This window comes from Trichomonas vaginalis, chromosome V (assembly GCF_026262505.1).
Source record: "Trichomonas vaginalis G3 chromosome V, whole genome shotgun sequence".
In the NCBI taxonomy this organism is placed as follows: Eukaryota; Parabasalia; order Trichomonadida; family Trichomonadidae; genus Trichomonas; species Trichomonas vaginalis.
In genome coordinates, this window is record NC_067207.1 from 32,263,039 (window position 1) to 32,284,089 (window position 21,051).

At 30.4% G+C, this 21,051-nt stretch overlaps 8 protein-coding genes across 8 annotated transcripts, besides 1 other annotated feature; 5 read left to right on the forward strand and 3 right to left on the reverse strand.

The window, feature by feature from the left end:
* The first annotated feature begins 149 nt into the window (after positions 1-149).
* Positions 150-317: a mobile genetic element.
* A 550-nt stretch (positions 318-867) lies between these two features.
* Positions 868-1,631, reverse strand: TVAGG3_0442510 (uncharacterized protein; the record flags this gene model as incomplete). The annotated part of the gene is made up of 1 exon (XM_001314987.2): positions 1,202-1,597. One exon carries the CDS (start codon positions 1,595-1,597, stop codon positions 1,202-1,204), a length of 396 nt encoding a protein of 131 aa, XP_001315022.1.
* Positions 1,632-5,075: 3,444 nt separating this feature from the next.
* TVAGG3_0442520 (vacuolar transport) lies at positions 5,076-5,662 on the forward strand (the record flags this gene model as incomplete). Its single annotated transcript, XM_001314988.2, has 1 exon — positions 5,076-5,657. The coding sequence occupies one exon, from the start codon at positions 5,076-5,078 to the stop codon at positions 5,655-5,657; it is 582 nt and encodes a 193-aa protein (XP_001315023.1).
* An 83-nt stretch (positions 5,663-5,745) lies between these two features.
* Positions 5,746-8,544, forward strand: TVAGG3_0442530 (esophageal cancer associated protein family; the record flags this gene model as incomplete). Its single annotated transcript, XM_001314989.1, has 1 exon — positions 5,857-8,544. The coding sequence occupies one exon, from the start codon at positions 5,857-5,859 to the stop codon at positions 8,542-8,544; it is 2,688 nt and encodes an 895-aa protein (XP_001315024.1).
* A 1,101-nt stretch (positions 8,545-9,645) lies between these two features.
* Positions 9,646-10,279, reverse strand: TVAGG3_0442540 (small Rab GTPase RabC5; the record flags this gene model as incomplete). Its single annotated transcript, XM_001314990.1, has 1 exon — positions 9,697-10,269. One exon carries the CDS (start codon positions 10,267-10,269, stop codon positions 9,697-9,699), a length of 573 nt encoding a protein of 190 aa, XP_001315025.1.
* Positions 10,280-12,642: 2,363 nt separating this feature from the next.
* TVAGG3_0442550 (DNA binding) lies at positions 12,643-13,371 on the forward strand (the record flags this gene model as incomplete). The annotated part of the gene is made up of 1 exon (XM_001314991.1): positions 12,802-13,308. The coding sequence occupies one exon, from the start codon at positions 12,802-12,804 to the stop codon at positions 13,306-13,308; it is 507 nt and encodes a 168-aa protein (XP_001315026.1).
* A 1,275-nt stretch (positions 13,372-14,646) lies between these two features.
* Positions 14,647-17,564, reverse strand: TVAGG3_0442560 (uncharacterized protein; the record flags this gene model as incomplete). The annotated part of the gene is made up of 1 exon (XM_001314992.1): positions 14,706-17,564. The coding sequence occupies one exon, from the start codon at positions 17,562-17,564 to the stop codon at positions 14,706-14,708; it is 2,859 nt and encodes a 952-aa protein (XP_001315027.1).
* Positions 17,565-18,403: 839 nt separating this feature from the next.
* On the forward strand, positions 18,404-19,296 carry TVAGG3_0442570 (GTPase protein; the record flags this gene model as incomplete). The annotated part of the gene is made up of 1 exon (XM_001314993.1): positions 18,420-18,983. The coding sequence occupies one exon, from the start codon at positions 18,420-18,422 to the stop codon at positions 18,981-18,983; it is 564 nt and encodes a 187-aa protein (XP_001315028.1).
* A 154-nt stretch (positions 19,297-19,450) lies between these two features.
* On the forward strand, positions 19,451-20,909 carry TVAGG3_0442580 (protein phosphatase regulator protein; the record flags this gene model as incomplete). The annotated part of the gene is made up of 1 exon (XM_001314994.2): positions 19,452-20,846. One exon carries the CDS (start codon positions 19,452-19,454, stop codon positions 20,844-20,846), a length of 1,395 nt encoding a protein of 464 aa, XP_001315029.2.
* Between the last annotated feature and the right edge of the window lie 142 nt (positions 20,910-21,051).

Consider the following 21,051-nt stretch of genomic DNA (forward strand, 5'->3'; position numbering starts at 1 on the left):
GAACCTAGGACTTAGAGCAGCAATCCCACTGTTTATCACATTACACTACATGCATCTCTCACTTCACTGAATGAGATCAACTATATGATAACTTTTTCCCCATTATATTCTTGTGGAAAAGTGACAAATAGCAACTTTGACCCTCTCTCATTTCTAGAAAAATCGAGAAAAAATCATTTTCTTCTATTTTTTTAGGACGCCATACCCATTGAAATCTCCTCTCAGGACGCCATAAACTATTCAATTATGGTGTAAACTTCTCAAAAATTGAATAGTTTACATCAGGACGCCTTAGGACGCCAACCCTTTACGCGCCCGAACAATTTCAAAATCTTTATCGATTTCAGAAAAGAATGTCCAAATTACTCACATTGAATAAGATATGCTGTTAAACAATTAAAATTGATAATTATAATTAGATCTGTAAAATACGAAACAAGATCAAAGAAAAGACTCTTTTACTTAATCAAATGATTGAAGCAATAATTAAGTGCTTGATTTTGATTAATTTTATTGTATACTTTTGGCGGTCAGCAAATTGAATGTATCTGAAATTTTGAAAATCCTTTGAATATAAAGTCAGTGAATATGGTTATAATTTGAATTTGGAACTTGAATTGAACATGAAAGTGAAGTGTAGTCTCAATAAAATTTTGCCAATTAAAATCACGCCCTGGGCTTGAGTATGTAAGGGGGTAGTTATCAGGAAGCTAGATTATGAAAAACAAACTATGAAGAAGGATTTCAATGTGGTCAAAAAAATTGAAGTCGATATTTTTGAAGATTTTCAAAACTTTGAAATCATGCTAATCATAAAGCACGACATCAAAATCAAGCTTTTTAAAATAAGGATAAATGCAGATCACTTCATTTTTTATTTTCAATGAATGTGCATTAAATCATGTAGTTCGTTAGTCAGCACTGACCGACTCTTTTCTCAAAACTGATTTATGGCCCAATAAAATTTGAATTAAAAAGTGAATCGACTTTGTGAGGTTCTCGATTTTGAATTTATACCTCTTACACGATCTGCTGAAAACACAGGAACGTGAACCAGTTAAATGGTTTTTGATTATCTTATTCTTAAATCATAAAATCATTCGTTTGAAAAATTAGAATTAAAAAAACAATACATTTAACCGAAAGAAAGTATATATATTTTAATAAGTAACAAGTACTTAAAGTAATTGCATCAAAACATTCAAAGGAAGAAGAGAGGTTCGTAATCTAGACCAGCTACCCAAAAGTTCGTTCCCTTAGAAGAAAACACTTCATTCTGCATAAAATGCTGCGGCTGAATATTAAATTCTTGGAAATGACTGTCCAGTATATCTGAAAAGATATCAATTTCGTCCCTATTCACCACAGGTAACTCATCCTTTTTTAATTCAGCTTCTGGTTCACTAGGTGATGATATATCTTCGGATGTTTCTACTTTTATACCAATTTGGATTGGACCAACATGATGTGGGAGAATCTTGTTGTCTTGCTTGATGAGCTCTCCTTTAATATTAAGTTGGTAGAATTCTTCATTATCATCAAGTTTATATGTTACCCAAGCGGCTTTCTTGCGAAACATCTTACGGCCTTTTCCCATAGTTGAAAAATAATGTTTTATATAAAGAAATTTTGAATTGAATTAAAAAAATAAAATCATTAAATATTTATAAGTACTATAAATTAATTTAATATTTTGCTTGAGAATTTTATTTGAATTTTTGTATAGAAATTGTTAACGATGATTTGAAAGGAAACAAATAATTTGAGAAAATCATCTGACAAGGCATTCAAATTGGATCAAAATAATATCGATAGAATAGACAGCTAATGTAGTGATCAATTTCACGAATAAAATTCGATTATATTTTTAAAAGTATTTTCTTTGTAATTATATGTAGGGTTAACAATTGAAAAATATTATTAAGGATGTCAATTTGGAAGAAAAGCGAGAAAATTCCTAAAATGCTAAAAATGAATTTTCCAAACGTACTTTTTTATCTCGTTTTTTTTGATTTTGAAAAAAATTTGGAGAGAAGAACTCTTCGTTTTTAAATTTTGTCACGATGGTTTTAAAGTATATTAGACACATGTATCGATATTACTATTTTTGTATATTTTGAGAGAAAATCCCTAAAAAGTGAGAAAATCTGAGACTGTTTGAGAAAATATATAAACTATTGAAAATTTAAATTAAACTTCTAATTTGGAAAGAAGAAAATTCAAAAATCGAGATTTAGACTCAGTATCAAATGGAGAACAAAATGTTTCTTCATATGAAGGAAAAAATTTTCTTGAGAAGAAATTGAGTTTTTAAAATTCTATTGTATGTAATGAAATAAACAAATATTAAAATTATTTTTTGATAACAAGAAAATTCCCAACAGAAAATATTTGAGACAAAGAAAAAAAGAAAATTGAAAAATATTACTCTCCTTTACATTTCATGAGATTTTCAATTTATTCTCATAAAATTGACAATTTTATACGTTTAGATGAAAATAAGTGATTTTGCTTGAAATAAAAATTATTGTTTGTTTACAGCTATCAAATAGATTTTTGCTATTTTGATTAAAATTTGTTAATCAAATTAATAATTTTTTTTCTAAATATCTTAAATATCTGGATCACTCACTGATACGATGAATTAAACGATAAAAATAATACAAACTCAACTAAGTTTCCTGTCTTTCAACCAAAAAATATTATGCAATTTAAATTAAATTGTTTATTCAAAGATAAAACAAAGATAAAGTAATTATAATTATCATATACTTTATGAATAACTCTCTAATTGGATAAGATTTTCGTAAAAATATTTTTATTAATATCGATAAGAATATGTTTACCTACTATCACCATATGTCGATAAACGAGAGTAGAGTGATTTTTATCATCGAAACTTTTTAAAAGCTGTAAGCAGGAAGTAATAATCTTGTTTTTTCTGAGTTAGTTGTAGAACTATTGATGCACGAGTTATCATTGTGATGCAGAAGGATATCAATGTACTGACTGAAGGATATGAATTGAATTGAATTGAATTTTATTGAATTTCAATTTGATCAAAATTTGTTGAAATGATATGAATGTGTCAACTTCTGTATCATTCTCCTTCACTCCTTCCTTATTCTTTCGAGAACGAAGCTAGCTCAGCTTTCGCTGAGCGAATTGACACTTTTCATGCCCTAAACGTACATACTCTCAAATTTATCGAAAAAATTAATACCACCTAAACTAGTATATTCTTATTTTAAATATGATATTATCCTTATATTCCACACTAAAATTCATTTAAATCAACTTTTAAAAAAGTTCGAATCCTGCGCGTCTCACTTTTTAAATTTTCCAAATGGAAAATTATATTCTCCTAAAGTGAAAACAATTTTCCAAATTGACTTCCTTAAATATTATTAAAAACAAAAATAATAATTCAATTATGAAAGAAAGTTTCTGAAAGTCCGATTTAAGACTAATGGACTATCATTTAATGTTTAAACCACAACTTGGCAACGAATATAATAGAAAAAGGAATAAATAAAAAACATCTCACAAAAATAAAAGTTAATTATGAGATTGGTCTTTTGAATATACAAATCTAATTTGTTGAAAAACCAAATAATTTTTTACGCAACGTCTTTTATAAAATTTTATATAAATTGCATTAATATGTTTCGAATTAAATATTTCAACATTTGAGTTAATTGAATTGAAAAAAATACTCGATTTAGAATTCGTCTTTTATTACCCGTTCAATATGTTGGAACGGTTCATTCATTCCAAATTTATTTTTCTCCCACTTCAATTTTTTTGAATGAAGCCCATCATAAATTTCAAATTCATATCAATTTTATTAAATTTCTGACATAAATTCTCAAATGTGAAATTACTTCATTAATATCTATATCAATCAAATAATATAATGATAATAAAATATAAAATTTTTTATATTTACATTCGAAGATTTTTTTCTCATTATTGTATTTGATATACTTTACTTATGCTATCATCGATAATCCCTCAATATTATTTTTCAATTCAATTAATATAATATTTCATTAACATTACCAATACCTCATTCGCTCAATGAATCTTATATTTACATTTTTCACGTTTCCCTCAATTATTTTTATTTTATTAATTTTCTATTTATCAACCTTTCATCTAATTAAATTAACTTTTCTATTCATCTTTTTGAATTTTTTTCTATCTCTCCTTTTTACAATTTCCACTCCATCATTTTTTATCCAACCCTTAAAACTACTATATCTTTGACATTCATATTTTGTATAACTCAATTATCAATTCCAACAATATTCCTACAATACATTCAATTTGCGTGTATTTAATTAAAATCCGTTCACAATAACAAATTGACATAATTACTTTAGTCCACCTAAAGTATTTACTTCATTTATCCAGAAATTTAATGTTTATCCTCCCTTATCAGAATCGTTACACATAAAGTTGCCGTCTTCTTATCTATTTTTTATAATAAATTCCATTTATGCATAATCTATAACCTAATTCATTATAAATTGAATGATTATTAGTATTTTCTGTAATCTTCATCCATTTTGTTTCATCAAATTATTTTGAACTCTTCTATGATCTAAATACTTTAATTAGTCCCTAAAATGCAATGTCTCAATAGTTCAAAATTGCTATATTTGCATAGACACAAGAACGAAATCTTTTTTTTGTCCATCAATGTTATAAACAATATTGTGTTATTATAAAGCCGGAACCATTGTATTAATTGGTATCATTAATAAGTTGCACTCTTTATTATTTTGCACTTTTCGAAAATTTTTATCATAAAATTTTCGAAATCAACTAAAAATCCTTTTAGTCTCATGCTACTTGTCATTTTCAAAATCGTAAATTTTCCTAGCGCAATTTTGAGATAAACTTTGATAAAATTCAAATAAATAAAATCATTTTATGCAACAATGTTCAATATGATTCCATGATCAATATTTAATCATAAATTTACCAAGCGTTATAATTTTCTCTCAATTTTCATATAAACTGTTTTCTCTTTTCAAATTTGATTTTTCACTATCACTTCATTATTCTAGATGGGTTTGTTCAATAAGAAGGTATCACCAGATGAAAGACTCAAGCAGTTCAGACTTGATCTTAGGAAAGCAGGAAGGGAAATCGAAAGAGAAAGAACAAGATTGCAGCGTACCGAAGGAAAGCTCAAACTTGACATGAAGAAGGCTGCAAATTCTGGAAATCTTGATATTCTTATGATGCTTGCCAAAGATATGGTTCGAAATCGCAATGCAATGAAGAAATTTATGAAATTGAAATCTTCACTTGATTCATTAGGTCTCCGTATTACATTGATCAAGGCACAGAATGGATCAATGATGGCTTTGAAGGGAGCTTCACTTGCCATGGCCCAGTTAAATCGTATGGTCAATCTTCCTCAGATGCAACACATCATGCAAAAATTCATGATGGAAAACGAAATGATGGATACGAAATCAGAGATGATGGATGGATTGACAGACGATCTCTGGGACGAAGAAGGAGACATGGAAGAGGAGACTGCACTCCAGTATTCAGCGATCTTCCAGGAAATGGGAATTCCTCTCACTCCTCAGATCCAAGCTGCAGTTGCGAAGTCTCAGCAACCAGTTACAAATTCTTGAACTATTATTTTATTTTATTTTATTTTATTTATGTTTATTATATATATTTTTATTTCAAAATGTTTTTCGGCGTTTTTAGAAATTATTCCAATATTTCATTTGCAAAAGTTTGATAGTTAACTTGCATAACTAACTTAACTGTTTCGCAATTACTATTATTTCCATGGTTATTCTGTTTAAATTCATTTTCTCTGTGGAAATGGAACATGAGATTCCTAAGTTCTTTCCACTTGATAAAGATCTTGAAACGCTTCGATTTTATGATAGAAAAACCTTAACTCCATCTGATACGGAGCCTTTGAGCCTGATAAACTCACGCGTTGAAGCGTTTGCATCAAACCCTAATCAAATTCTCAAAAAAACTTTAAAAGAAGCAGAAGCAAAAGAACCAATCGATAAGAAATGGCAAAAATTCATATCTATTTCAAGGGATGCCTATAAAACGCACGCAACAGATTTTCATATCAGCGATTTCACAGTAAACTTTAGCGATAGAATTAATGACAGATTATCAGAATTCGATTTTATAAGCGATGATTCTTTTGCACTACAATATATTTTAACTAACGAAGATAAATTAAAAAATCAAATTAAATCTTACCTAAGAAAGATTGAATGGAACTCAAAAAATAACGAATATCAAGAAATGTTTGATAATACAGTAGAGTGCTGCATGCTTCTCAATAATTTCGAATCTCCAAATTTTTATCCATGTCAATTCATTACTGTTGTTGACGTTGTTGAAAAATTTTCAGAGTATGTTAGTTCTATGTTTGCAATTTTACCAAGTGACCCACTTAATTTTGAAGAATCACCAGTCGTGACTCGGGAATTTACCGCAATAGAATGGACCATGAAAATATCCAAAATAGAGTACTTACTGCCAAAACTAATGATAGAAATTGCTTTTCTTAGCTCAATCCACAACAATCCTTACAAATCTCTATCGGATCAAATAATGGTGATCTCTCATGCGATCAGTGGTTTAGGTGTTTCAATAGCAACAATTTTTGTTATAGCTTATTTAGTTCACAAGGTTTTTACAATAAATCCTAAAAATGATATAAATTTTATGCAACCATTACTAGAAATGTATGCTTTAAATATGAGATATATGAATAACGGTGGGTTCCGAAGATGTTTCAGACCACAATTAAAATTTACATTCGAAATGTTCATGAAAACTCAAGAACCATCACTCATATTCTTCTTACAAACATTAATATCATTTGCTGATGCAGAAATAGTCATAAAGGCTATAGATGGTTTTTATTCCCAAGGAAAACCTTCAGCTTTTATTTTAAAATCATTTCTCAAGTCAATTCCTTCAAGATTTATCGCAGTTACGTATCCTGTTATACTCAAAATGATCTATGATTGTGATAATACTATACCAAAGCCAATTTTGATGCATGAATTGTGTATTATTATTTCTGAATGCGATATCGTTTCTGATGTTGTTAAAACGACTAATGATATATTCATAAGAATGAGGGAATATAATGTTTCCGACTTCATTTATGTTGCAGGTCCTTTAACAAAGTACGTATGCAGATTTTTACCGGCAAGGAAGGTAGATCTGTTCTTGGATCATGTTCTAGATGTTGTTTCTACTAATTTCGATGTCCAAAAGAAGGAGTTTGGCAATCATTTGTCAAGTGAAGATATGAAAAATTTAGCATCATGCCTGAAACATGCTGTAAAGTACACAAAAGACTTTGGATCTGTATTAGAAACAACGCACTCTGTCTCTGATTTGATGGATTACTTGGATGGAAGAAATTTAGAAAATGTTGCTTTATTTATCTTGGACGACATTCAGCGTAAGCCATTTAAAATGTCGGATCCGTTCACCGTTCGAATACTTCTTGAGCAGAGCGTTATTGCTTTCCATTCTTTGTCAGTTTTAAGTGCAGATGATGTAGTTGAAAAAGTCATTTCGAAAATAGAATGGTTTTTATACAGAGTTGATTTTGACAAGAATGTCGAAGCTCACCTCAATTTTTTACTTGCAGCAAGAGAATCTTTTCAAACTAATTCAAGATTAATGAGTTGCCTTGCAAGGATTGCGTTAAGAGATTGTACGATAGCTGTAAATATGAATATACAGCATTTGCAGATCGCTTTGTTTAGTTTGTACGCTTATACTTTATGTACAATTCCATCTATTGATCCTCCGATTGAAAGATGTGCGCTTTTCTTGCTTGGAGCTAATATATCACTAATTACGAAAACTCTGACGTTCGCTGAAACTTTTTTCAAGTATTTTATTCAAATGGCAACAGATTTGCCTCCAACTCCAGAACTTTATACATTACTGAAGAATTCTCTATCATTTATTCTCATACAGCCTGCAAGCCAAGAAGGAGATTGTTTAGAAGTGTTTAGAACTTTAATTAAAGTTTGTGTAAGGAAGAAATGGGCTGAAGAACAAAGAATTAGCTTTGCTCTTGACTCAATTATACTTGGTGCACACATGCAAAGAACAAATTATGTTTTAGGTGTCGAATCATTAGATTCAAACGATGTTTTGTACAGAGGAGATGCAGAATTCAAAGAAAAAGTACAAAGAGTCATCAATCAAATGGTTGAAAGGACAAACCAAGCGATTACACTGAGTATTGGAAAGAGAGCTGGATATTCGCTTTCTCCAACACTTGCTGTTCTTTGTTTGAACGCAATGTGTGCGTTGTGTGATAACTACGAATATGATGAGTCTCTTAAGAATGAATTTAGATTTTTGATGTCGACAATGCCGAGATATGAAATTGGACAGACACCTCTTTCGGAGGTGACTTCAACAAGAAACATGGTCGCTTCTCACATGCGCAAGGTGTACGCTGATAATAAGGATGCACTTGCCTTGATGAATGATCTTATGTTATAAATATATATTAGTTTATTAGTTTTTATAACTTATAAGTTTTTTTAGATATATTATTCTTTTTTAGGCATTTCTTTCATAATCACTTAGTTTTTTTGGAGCCTGCTTAGAAATGTAATACCGAGCATAAATATTTTTTTCAGTATTTCTTCTTCGGATTCATTAGACTACAAGATCCATAGATTAAATGATTTACAGGGTTATCGCTGTTGGGTATTCCTAGCCCAAACTCATTATATTTGAATAAAGAATAGCAAAAGATTGATGTTGAATTGTTGCATTGAAGAATTACAAAGAAGGTGGGACTTATTGCGACAATATCTAATTTAGAATTCATTGACATGTTAGGTTTATATATGATGGAAAAACTCCGATTCATTTTGCAGACGAATAATGAAATTTGAAAAAAAAACTTTATTGTTCGAGTTTAGAAACTTGAAAACAAAATAGGATTTTCATTATTCTCTAATGGAAAGTATAATTGAATTTATTGGATTAGTACTTCTGACATGACGTTTATATGGTTAAATGAGTAAATACTAATTCCAAGAGGTTTCCATTCTTAAATAATCATAGTGTCAGTGTAATGCTAGCATAATTTAAAAAATCAAGATTACTAATTCTGATGTACTATTGAGAAAAAGAGTCACAAAGCATCCAATGTTACTTCATGTGTATGTCTGTTTTTCTGTGCGATTGATATCATCTAAAAAATATGTGCAAATATTATGAATTCATATGATGCTTTAAAATCTCTCAGATTTTTTTTTTCGTGGTAATTATATCCTTCATTTTGCAGAATCATTTCGTAATTCAAAACAACTAAACATATATGAAAATGTTTATACTAACTTTAATCAGTGTAAGTGTTGAGGAAAATCACATTCAATTCAAAAATAAAATTCGCATAAAATCTTCCAACTCAAAGTCTTCGGATCTTGATATATGAAATCCTCACTCTGGATGGAATTTATATATGATATTGTATTTCGTTGTCAACGGCATTTTCAAGGTTGGCTTGAAAATTTCAAAACCTTGCCAGCCACAACTTTCAAAAAGGAACAAAGGCACAAAATACAAAAAGCCTAAGAAGATTTGGAATTAAAAAAAATTAAATAATACTACAATTAATTTTATGATAGATGACAGGAAAATTTAGCAGGAGCAGCCTCCGCTTTCATTATCTGTTGGCTTCCAATCTGAAGGCTTCTCGTAAACAGCGTCTTGCATTGTATCGAATTCTGCAATTTTGGCAAAAATATCGTTAATGCCAACACCTGTAAGAGCTGATGTCTCTCCAAACAGAGCCGCGTTCATTGCTGCAGCTGCATCTTTGCCTGCCTGTGTTGAAATAACTCTCTCCGATTCCATATCGATTTTGTTTCCGATAACGACAAGCTTTATGCCTGGAGGAGCTTTGTCTGCAATTTCTGCGGACCAGTCTTCTAAGCTTTCAAGTGATGATTTAGATGTAACGTCATAAACAAGAACAGCAACATTAGCTGAACGGTAATACATCGGAGCAAGCGATCTGAATTTTTCTTGGCCTGCAGTATCCCAGAGCTGAAGTCTCATTGGGCCTTCTGAAGTTGTAATAACTTTTGTTAAGAAAGCGGCACCGATTGTTGCAGGCATAGATGCGTCAAATGAACCCTGGACGAAGCGGCTTAAAATACAACTTTTTCCTACTTTAGTCTCACCAACGATGACAACTTTCAACGTATGCATTTTGGCTGGTTTGACGTAAACTGGAGTTTTGTAAATTTCTCAAATTATTTTTCATTTTTCGTTTTGTTATAAAGCTTAATAAGCCTTTAAAATTTTAGCGAGTTTTCGTATCTGTTTTATCTTCCTCAAAAGTGTCAATTTATGAAATTTGTATAAGATATAGGTCGGCGGATATTCTTTGATGTGTAACCTGCATGCCTTAGCGAAGTATAATCTGTTACAATCAATGAATTGAACTTTCAGCTTTCAAATGATATGAAGCGAAATATAATTTGCTTTCTTGAATCATAATGTGTAATTCTTTAGCTTAAATCTGATAGTATTGACTAATGGAATAGTTCAAATTTTGAAAAAACTCCTATTTTCTGATCCTTTTGAATACTTCAACTGCAGCACAAATTTAAGCTTGCGCTTGCTTAATAATAACAACAATATCTTTCAAATTGAAATATCTTTTGACTAAAATAACGAATTCATAATTTGACTTTATATTTCTTATCTATGGTGTTTATTTAACTTCATAACCACTAATTTTGGGAATTTGCATATTTAAGAATTAAATTTTATTCATGCTTTCATATATGAAGAAAATTTCATTTATCAAATTTTATTTACTCATGATCTTTTTATTATTTCCAATTATTATATGTAATAAATAAAATAAACATATTTCATCGATTTATAAAATGAAGTTACCCTTTATTTCCTCTTAAAAGGTCAAAATAATAATAATTTTAAAAATTAACAATCATGACTAAAGTTATCCGATAAAAAAAAGTTTACCAGATGGCCATGGCTCTCCTCAAATTTGATGCATTTTCGAAAATTCGGAATCAAACAGAAGCAAGGATAATGCTTTTAATGTAGAATGGAGCCAGAATCAGGGCGTAATACCTTTAAATAATCTTTTTCAATATTTATGATCCCCAAATACGGGCTAAATATCAAAAACCAGCTTAATTATCATATAAAAAGCTATTGTACACTATTTGGAATAGGACATTTACTTGTTAGACAGATATTACAACATAAAACCATTTTTAGATTCAGAAAATCAATTAACGAGAGAGAATTTCAAATATGTATCATGATTATTACAGTTTTATCATTGTTCTGCCTTCGAAATATCGATATTAATTTATATCTCATATATAGATGCAAAATTACCCAATGATATTCCTATATAGACATTACTTTTTAATCTAAAAACCGAATAGGAATACGGGCCTAAAATTATAAACGCCAAAATTATCCATCATAAGTCTTACAATCGGAGTATTTCTCCTAGGAATATCAATTGAATCATCAGAGCCAATGCAATGCACTTGTCAAATCTATGCTAATAATATATTACGTATATCTCATATTTGAGCACTACCATAATCGAGCGAAATAAGTAAAGAAAGCATAATATCTTATATTGACAAACTAGTTCATCCATAATATAAACGAATTTGGAATCTATGGGCGTAAATTTCGAATTCCTTCCGATACCATGAATTTTTCAGACGGATTTCACAATGTTCCTACTTACTACATAACAAATGATATCTATGAATGCAATTATCCATCAAAAAATTTCTCAATTAGTTTTTTCCATTTCAAATTTGAATGAAAAGAAAAAGCTACTGGAAAATATTATTACAAATCATATCAGCATTCAAAGTTAGTTAAGTTGTAATTCTCAATCTTACAAAATTGAATGAAATTTGAGATTCAGAGATTTTATTTATGTCATCCACCGGCCGAAATTCTATTTTCCGAAGAAATTATAATTAGATCCATGCACACATTTGAACATTCAAGAAAAAAATCAAAACTTACAACATTATCAAAAAACGATACATAAGACAATTGTCAAAACAAATCGTTTAGCTAATAACACTCTTTTCAGATAAAAGATAGTGTGTTTTTTTGAACAAAATAGAAATTCATTCGAAGATAATTTATTCCTAATATTTTCGATATATTATCGAATAATTTCTAATTTAGAAAAGATCATTACAAATGAGCTATCCAGTTTAGACATGTGTTTAACTAAAGAGTTATTTTGTTCATTTAAAAATGATATATTTTTATAATTTCATCAAAGAAAAAGGAATTTGTGCCCACACCATGTTGGAACTTGGATTTTAAAGAAAGCTACACTTTTAATCCCGAACAAGTTCTTCTTAATCTTTCTGAAAAGTATTTTATATAGTTTTCAATGTTATAATCAAAATTCGTGAACCGACAGTTTGACATTGATAAGAATATTATCATCAGTGTTCTCTGCATGATATTAATCAATTTTTTTCTATTAATCGCTTGTAAACAAATTCAAATTCATTGAATTTGTTCTTACTGATTTCAGTAAAGGACGGCATAATTTCAGAAACGGGAGGCCATTGAAATATCATGGTTTTAGATATCTTTGTTCAAAAATTGAATGAGTTTCAAAAATTATATAAATCAAAAAGAATTTTTATGTCAAAAATTTTTTCCTTGCTGAATATTACTCAGAACTATATAAATAACAAATTTTCCAGATTGATGATTCAAGTATTCAAAATTTCGCCTCTCTCAAATCATTATTTTTCATTGTTGCAAAGCACAATGGACTCAATCTTCTTCAATCCCTTCCTAGAGTGTGATGATGAGGCCACAGAAAAGTTCTGGCTTGATAGTCTCTCCCAAAATATGATGGATGATGATATCTTTGGATCAGTAGAAGATATTTTTGCCAGCTTAAACCCACAAGCCCATAAAAAAGAAACAAAAGCAAAGGAAGAACCAGCTACCCCTGAAGAAGAGATCAAACAGGAAAGTATCCCAACCCGCAAAGGAGCTCGGTTCAGTCCAAAGTACTCAAATCAGTTAGTTCGCTATGGCTTAAAGAGATGGGTTTACTCACATAGCAACAACCCATATCCAACAAAGGATGAAAAGGCTGAATTATGCAGATATTACAATATCTCCATGAAATATCTTGACAATTTCATGAGGAACATGAGACAGAGACGCCATCTCAGCACAAGAGTTCGCGCTCTTTACAAATAAGGAAAATCACCATTGCCGGGGTTTTTCTTTTTATTTGGAAGTGTGTATTAAAAGTTTATATATTTAAAATCATTTCTCAATTTTTTTCAATAGTTTAATAAAAATTGTGAGGAGAGAAGCAGGAATCTGTTTGAAAACTTCTAATATATGCCATCATTGATTAATTAAGAGATATCATAAATTAAAAAAGTTCAATTTTTGGATATTGAAAACTTTCTTTGAAAAATTTCAAAGAATATTTTTTCAAGGAGGAATTTATTTGGACAATTTAATGTATGCATATACTATAATTACATTTGACAGAAAACAAAATAAAAATAAATTTTTGAAATTTTGAATGAAAAATGAGTAGTTATAGAGATAGTTCCACAATGTGATAATTTAAAATATATATAAAAAAGGGCGTTTACATTTCAACTCTTAACGTATATTTTTCAGAATAACGTTGTCAGAATCTTGAAAATCCACATTTTCATTTAACCAAACTTTGTCTGAATCAATTCAACAAATTCTTCAATCAATTTTCAGAATTGAATGATCTAATTTACAACCGATTATTCGATTACATCCAGTAGACTTGATACAAACCAATATTTCCTATTAAAGTTTGTTCTCGGTTAAATTATTTTTTCTATACATCAGAATTTTCTGATCTTATCATAAAACTTTTTATTAAATTTGAAGTTGGAATATAGTTGTACAATCAAATTTTCCATTAAAAATTCCTTTACCGAAAATGATTCAAAACCAAATTCAATAGCACAATTCAATTTATAAATTCAAATTACTTTTTCTTAAAGAAAGTTAATATAGTCGAAAACATCATGGATAACATCTTTTTATATGATGTATTACCATTATAGCTAAGTTCCGCAGCTTTTTGTCGATTCATTCGCTAAAATCTCGAAGTATTCAATTTCTTGATAGACATAATATCGAAGATTTATCATCGAACATGCTTTGAATAATATATTTTTAAAATCTTATTGATTTCAATACCACTAAAATTATTCTCAAAAATTGAATGAAAGCCGGCCTTTTTTCATTTCTCAAATTTTCAATATCCATTTAAATGCATAAGATTTTAGATTTCCAAACACGCATTTATGATAATAGTAGATTTGTTTCGATACTGTTTATATTCAATTTTAATAAAAAAACGGTCATTTTTCATTCAAAAAATAAAGAAACGATAAATATCCTTCGATTACTCTTATTTTTTCCCTTCCGATACAGCCGAATTTTCCAAGGTGTATCTGACCCATTTTCAAATAAACTATTGATTCATGCATATTACAAACACAAAACAATATTTATTTAATTATTATCAAAAACAAACAAAAAACAAATTATAAATTAACTTTTTTTCAAAATTTCGCTGAAAATTCTAGTTATCCTTAAAACAAATTGGCCAAGGCTGCTTTAACTTCGTTCACATCTTCTGTCCTGAACGACATTTCTCCGCATCGTGCTGTCGTTCCGATAATTTCGAATGGGAAGCCAGAGATACTCAGATAAACTCTATTTCCTCTGAAATTAACCGATTTTGCGGAAATCACGGCAGATTCACTCGAAAGTGAAAACACCGCAGATAAAACCACAGAATACGATTTTTGCAATTGTGGGTTTGGAATATTTAATAGGGAAATAACAAACTCCGGTGTTGTCGGAAGCGATTGTAAAATTACCGAAATTGAGGGGTCTGAACATCTTAAATTGATGCTATCGTAATAGATATCTGCCTTCATATTGTTAACATCAATCGACATATGTGGTCTAGGAATCTGGCTGTAAATAAATTTAAATCCACATTCGGCGAATTGGCCAATCTTTCGGAGGTAGAACTCTATTTTCGGTAATGTTTTAATCAGCTCGTCGAGTGACATCCGGAGTCTGATGTTTGTCCGGCCATTTCCTGCTTCAAGAACTTTTGCCGACAAAAGAGGGATCAAAACTGAAGATGCAGGTGGTATAGGTGAACAGTATATCAAGACAATGTTAGTTGGTCGGATCTCACAGCTTATCGTGTACTTTTCGAACGCAATTAAGTGAAATACGTTTGTACTTCCTTGGTGAACGATTGACCAGTTAGAATTAAGGTTTGTCTTGATCCTCTTCATCAAAAGACTCGAAGAAGCAAGGAATCCGGCCAACAGGGGACTTGGATTCTTCTGATCTAAAATCGCGGATAAAACCCAATTCGTTTCCCCGCCGATCAACAATTCAGAGGAAACAGATGGAAAATTATTGATCAACTTCCAATAGACTTTTTTCTTGTTTGAGCCAGCAATTTGCGGCAAATTCTTGACTTCGATATTACCTACCGTATCGTCAACTAAAAATCCACTGAAATAGCAAGATTCTTTGTCATGATAGTTATTTGTAAGGATAAACGAAGAATGGGCGATAATATCGAACATTTTCGCAAAGAACATGAAGCATTCAACGCTCTGTTCAGCACTCCTTGCGTTCTTTATGCTCCCGATTACCGAATATGAGCTGTCAAACAAGAAAGGAACCAAAGGAGAATGAATCTTTACAGTAAGTTTCCAAGCAGTTGGAGATATTACCGAAATCTTACACGTACTAAAGTTGGAAGCCAGAAATTCGACAGAAACAGGAGATCTTACAGTTTTGAAGCCTTTTTCTTTAAGAAGACGCTCTGTTTCAAGGATGAAAATGAAATTACAGACAGCAATAGCCGTTTCCGACAACTTTCTCCATGAATTTGCCGTTGCTAAATTTTGAGATTTGATAATATCAGGACAAATATAAGAATTTCCATTGATATCGTAAATCTCGAATGCTGGATATCCGTTTGATGACTGGTAGTGTATATAGAAGTAATTAGAATAAGACAACATGAAATTAATGTAAGGATTATTATAAGATGAAGGACTAATGCTGTTTGTCATGATTCTTGTTGCTATTCTGAATACCAGATTGATTCCTATACCTTGTACCATGCTGCCAAGCTGATACGCGTTGGAATAAATCGTATTATCATGTAATTTCGTTTTTGTATTGTAGATATCGATAAACAAGCTTCCTGTATACGCATCGCATGTAATACTCAATAGATAGAATCCAACGGAGTTGTAAACTTCGATTCTTGATAAAGAACTGACTTTTTTATTGTATTCAAATTTCGGTTCTAGGAAAGATCCGCCCATTAATGCAAGGGATCTCATCAATGGTTCCCAGATGTTCCGAAGACGCGTGTAAATAGATACGTCACGCATGAATCCGAGCAATTCTTCCGCATATTTGAAAGTTTCATATGGTAAACCGATAATAAAAAGTGACGGAATGGCTGGTCCAGAGTTCGGAAGTGCGAATGTATGTGGTGTTGCAATGAATTGTGTAGGAACAAAGGGATCATTTGGTAATAAAGATGTTGGAACGAAAATAGGCGCACAAGAGGTGATTTTAAGTACATCATGGTCCATTTCGAACTTGAATTTACCATGAAAACCGTATTTCTTTCCGAATGCGATGAATAATTTATTTGTTTTTCGTGTTAGAACGTAATTAAACAGCTTATAGACCTTCTCAAATTCAATGGCTAACAAAGGAAGTGACGCCGTAGAGTACATTAAGTGCAAAACGTTATCAATATTAGTTAATGCAGAAATTGGTGTTTCTAAGTAATATTGGATAAGCTTGGAGATGTATTTTAATAAAATATCGGGGAAAGAAAGATTTGGTGGCCAGTTAATTGTAAATAATTTCAATTTAAAAGCGTTATTTTTTGATTTTCGGATAATGAATGAATATTCTCCTTTACATGCAAAGTATGCTCGATTTTTAACGATTTTGTGGAATGTTAATCGTTGTGGAATTTTGTTCATAAAGAGAAATGTAAAATCCGCGTTTAAAACTTCATTCTGTTTAATTTCTATTGCTTCTGTAAGGTCTTCTATATCTTCTATCTTTAGAGGGGCCAATGGCTTTTCTTGTATCTGTCGTAAAATGTTTTGAAATCCTTTGATACAAATTTGCGCGTTATTATTTAATTCCTTCTTTTTAACATTATTCAGTAATTTGATACACGGATACTTCATGAAACGAAGTGCTACGAGTAGTCTAGCGATAAGTATTCGCGATTTCATTAAATTTATTAATAATCGATGCTTCGCAGCGTTTGGAGAAGAAGAATACTTCGTACAATCAGCCAGCATCTGAACACACTTTGAGATGGTGGCTGAAAGCAGGTCTCGCATTTGCACATCGCCATGCGAACTCTGTTTCGTCATCTTCTGAAGAAAATTTTTTGATTCAATTTTTTTTATCTTCTAAGTTTTTAGCGAAATATGATTACACACATGATAATGGTGATGCAAGATATAAAAAGTGTCAGGATGAATTTCCCAAAAATCTTATATAATCCAATGAGTAAAAAATGGAAAATCAAAAATGGCTTTTTCTCATTTGAATCAAGTACAAAAAAAAGTGACTAATAATTTTTTTTTGCTATTATGGAACGAATAGAGATTTATGTACACGATGAGAAGCGTGGAACAACTCTTATCGAAGTAAATAAGAACGATCTCGTTGCTGTTATAGAAAAGAAACTTCAAATCAATGGATCTATACTGATTTACTACAATAATATGTTTTTAGTTAACACATTAACTTTTGGATTTTATGGAATCTCAAATGGCGAACACCTTTACATATCCAATAGTTTTTCACTTAAAACATTAACAAAAGTCACAAAAACTTTAAATGAAAAATTAAATCTACTCTCGCTTGCTAATATTAAACAAACAGTAAGCGATGAAACAGCCAGGTTTTATAATTTTCTTACGAATCTCATTGATTTTTAATCAATAAGAAAAATATTTTGTTTATATCTGACCATTGGCTGTAATATATCTATATTTTGTTGTTTGTAAATAATTGACTTACTAATTCTTGATATTTTTTATTTCCTACCATAATTTTGATTCAAAATTTGTTGATAAAATCGAAAGTATCATTGTTAACTTCCTAATATAGCTGATATAATAGATTTTCTTTATAAGTTATTGATTCTGGTTGATGGAATGGATTTCTATCAAGTAATCTTGCCTCATTTTATTTGTCATAAAATTTCCATTCGAAATAAAATGAGAAAAGTTAAAATTGCGCTTTTTGGAGACCATAGTGTTGGGAAAACCTCATTAATAAGAAGATTTGCAGATGACGAATTTAATCAAGATACTCTTCCTACTTTACAATCTGAATTCATCAGTCGAATTTATAATTATGAAGGTGTCAATTATCAAATACAAATTTATGATACTGCTGGTCAAGAAAAATTTAGGTCTTCATCGTACGCTCTAACTCATGCTGTTCAAGGCGTTATTTTAGTTTATGATATTACAAGAAGAGATTCTTTTACAGAAATTGAATCTATTTTGGCAAATATACCTAGAGATAGACGTATTATTTTAGTTGGAAATAAATCGGATCTAGGAAATGATCGAGAAGTTTCTACAGAAGAAGGTACAAGGTTTGCAAACGAGCATGATTTGCCATTTTTCGAAACATCAGCCGAGTTTGTGTCAAACGTTGTAGAATCATTCGAAAGATTAATTCAGATGATTAGAGATAATCCTCCCACCGAAGATGGCATTCAACTTACGGAAGGAAATGGTAATAATAGCAATCAAAAGAAGGGCTGCTGTTAACGAACTTTTTTTAACTATTACTCTTATAAAATTTTGTTTGTTTTTTTCAAATATGAATCCATCCAATGTATGGATTAATGCTTATGTTTTAGAACGTTTCAACGCATATAACATTAATAAAGCAACGAATTACTTGATTTTTGATATAATTTTTGCTCAAAAACGGAATAAGTTATATGGTTATACTTATACATCGAATGTACTGAAGTTCCACAAAGTGATACCATATGTTGCGTCTGTAATCAAAGATTTGAGAATTTTATTCAAATATTAAAAGTGTCATTATTTTTAATTTTCATAATTTTAATTATTATCATCCAAACAATCTTCGAAAAGTAAAAATGTTTGAACTTCACAATTTTTGAGCAGTTTTGAAAATTAAAGTTATTGATATTTCCAAATTCTCTAGCATTTTAAAATTTTATTTCTGAATTTTTTTTAATTTATTTTTGTATACTTATTTATCCCATGAACCGTACGCCTTTGAGCGCTTCTCTGAGACCAGTGATGGGTAATAGAGGACGCTCAATATCAAGCATTCTGGGAATACACACAAATACAGCAAGGCCTACGGTTAAAATCATGAATTCAGGCGTTTTCCAAAATCCTCGATCAACTACTCAGCTTTTACCATCACTCAATGATAATTCCAATAATAGAGCACTTTCAACGAACTATTTTTCTGGAGGAAATGCTCTCCCTGGCCAAATTAATAAAGAATTAACCCAAAAGATCCTTTCTTTAAAACCAGACATAAAACAAGTTTCACAATTTGCAATAGAAGCTAGATCTTCCGATAGTTATCTGTGCATTTCAGAAGAAACAACATTACACTTATATAATACGATTGGAGAGATTATTTTTAGACCTTTCGATGATATGACATACCTTGATGAATATAACGACGACCCTTTCGTTAAATCTTTAGATGTATGGAAAGATTTAAAGAATATTTATTCATTATTACAATGTCTCATCACAAATGCATTTCCTAAGGCAACAATAGATTGGCTTATGAATAAGAATGCAGAAAAGCTGTTTATGAACTTATTATCACCAGATCCAAGAGAAGTAACAGTGATTGAATCAATTGTTTTGTCTATTTTCAAGAGTTGGGCTGATATTTCAACCAAATTTGTTAGTGCTTCGACAGTCATTATACAGAATTTCCTTGACGGAATTCATACTTTTTACGGAATTTCGACCGTAATGAAATTTTTAGACCTCTATTACAGATCAAGCAGTGATGCGTGGGATGAATCATCAAATACTCTCACTTTAACGCTTTTCATCCCTGCTTTGCTTAATAATTTTGCGTACAAATATTATTCGCCTCTAAATCGAGTTCTTTCGTTTGCCTACTCTAAGAATGAATCACTAGCTGAAACTTGCTTATCGAAAATGCTAAAATCATGGCCAGTAACTTGTTCATCAAACATTGTCTGTTTTTTACACCATTTTTCATCGATTGTTACAATAGCTGGGCCAAATAAAATTACACCATACGTAGTACCAATGTTTAATCATATTATTGAATCAGCGAAAAGCGACAACCACAAAGTCTCGTTTTCAGCACTTACGATCAGTTCTAACGTTACTTTTATCTTTGAGTTCTTACAGACTTACGGGCATTACGTCAGAGCTCTTTATTCAGTTGCCGAAGAAATGCAAACGAAACATTGGTCAGAAGAGGTCAGAATGGCAGCCAAACAGGCACTTATATCTATTAATAACGCTGCCCCACAGATTAAGCTTATCCCTGCTCCAAATCCTCAAGCACAGAAGTCACAAAGATTAGAAATTTGGAAAGAACTTTCTTCTCAATGTGGAGTGGAATTGGTCGATCCTTTCTCTCAGAAATAATTATAATATTATATATTGTATTGTTATTTAAAAATAAATTTTATGGCTGTTACTTTTTTTTTTCATCTGTCAAATTTCTTATCAATTTTTACTGAATTTTTCAGAAATTTACACTTTACGTGAATAAGATAATAATATTATAAATAAGATATATATGATTTTAACATTCAATTTCAACTCTCAATTGAGATTTTTTATCGTTGTA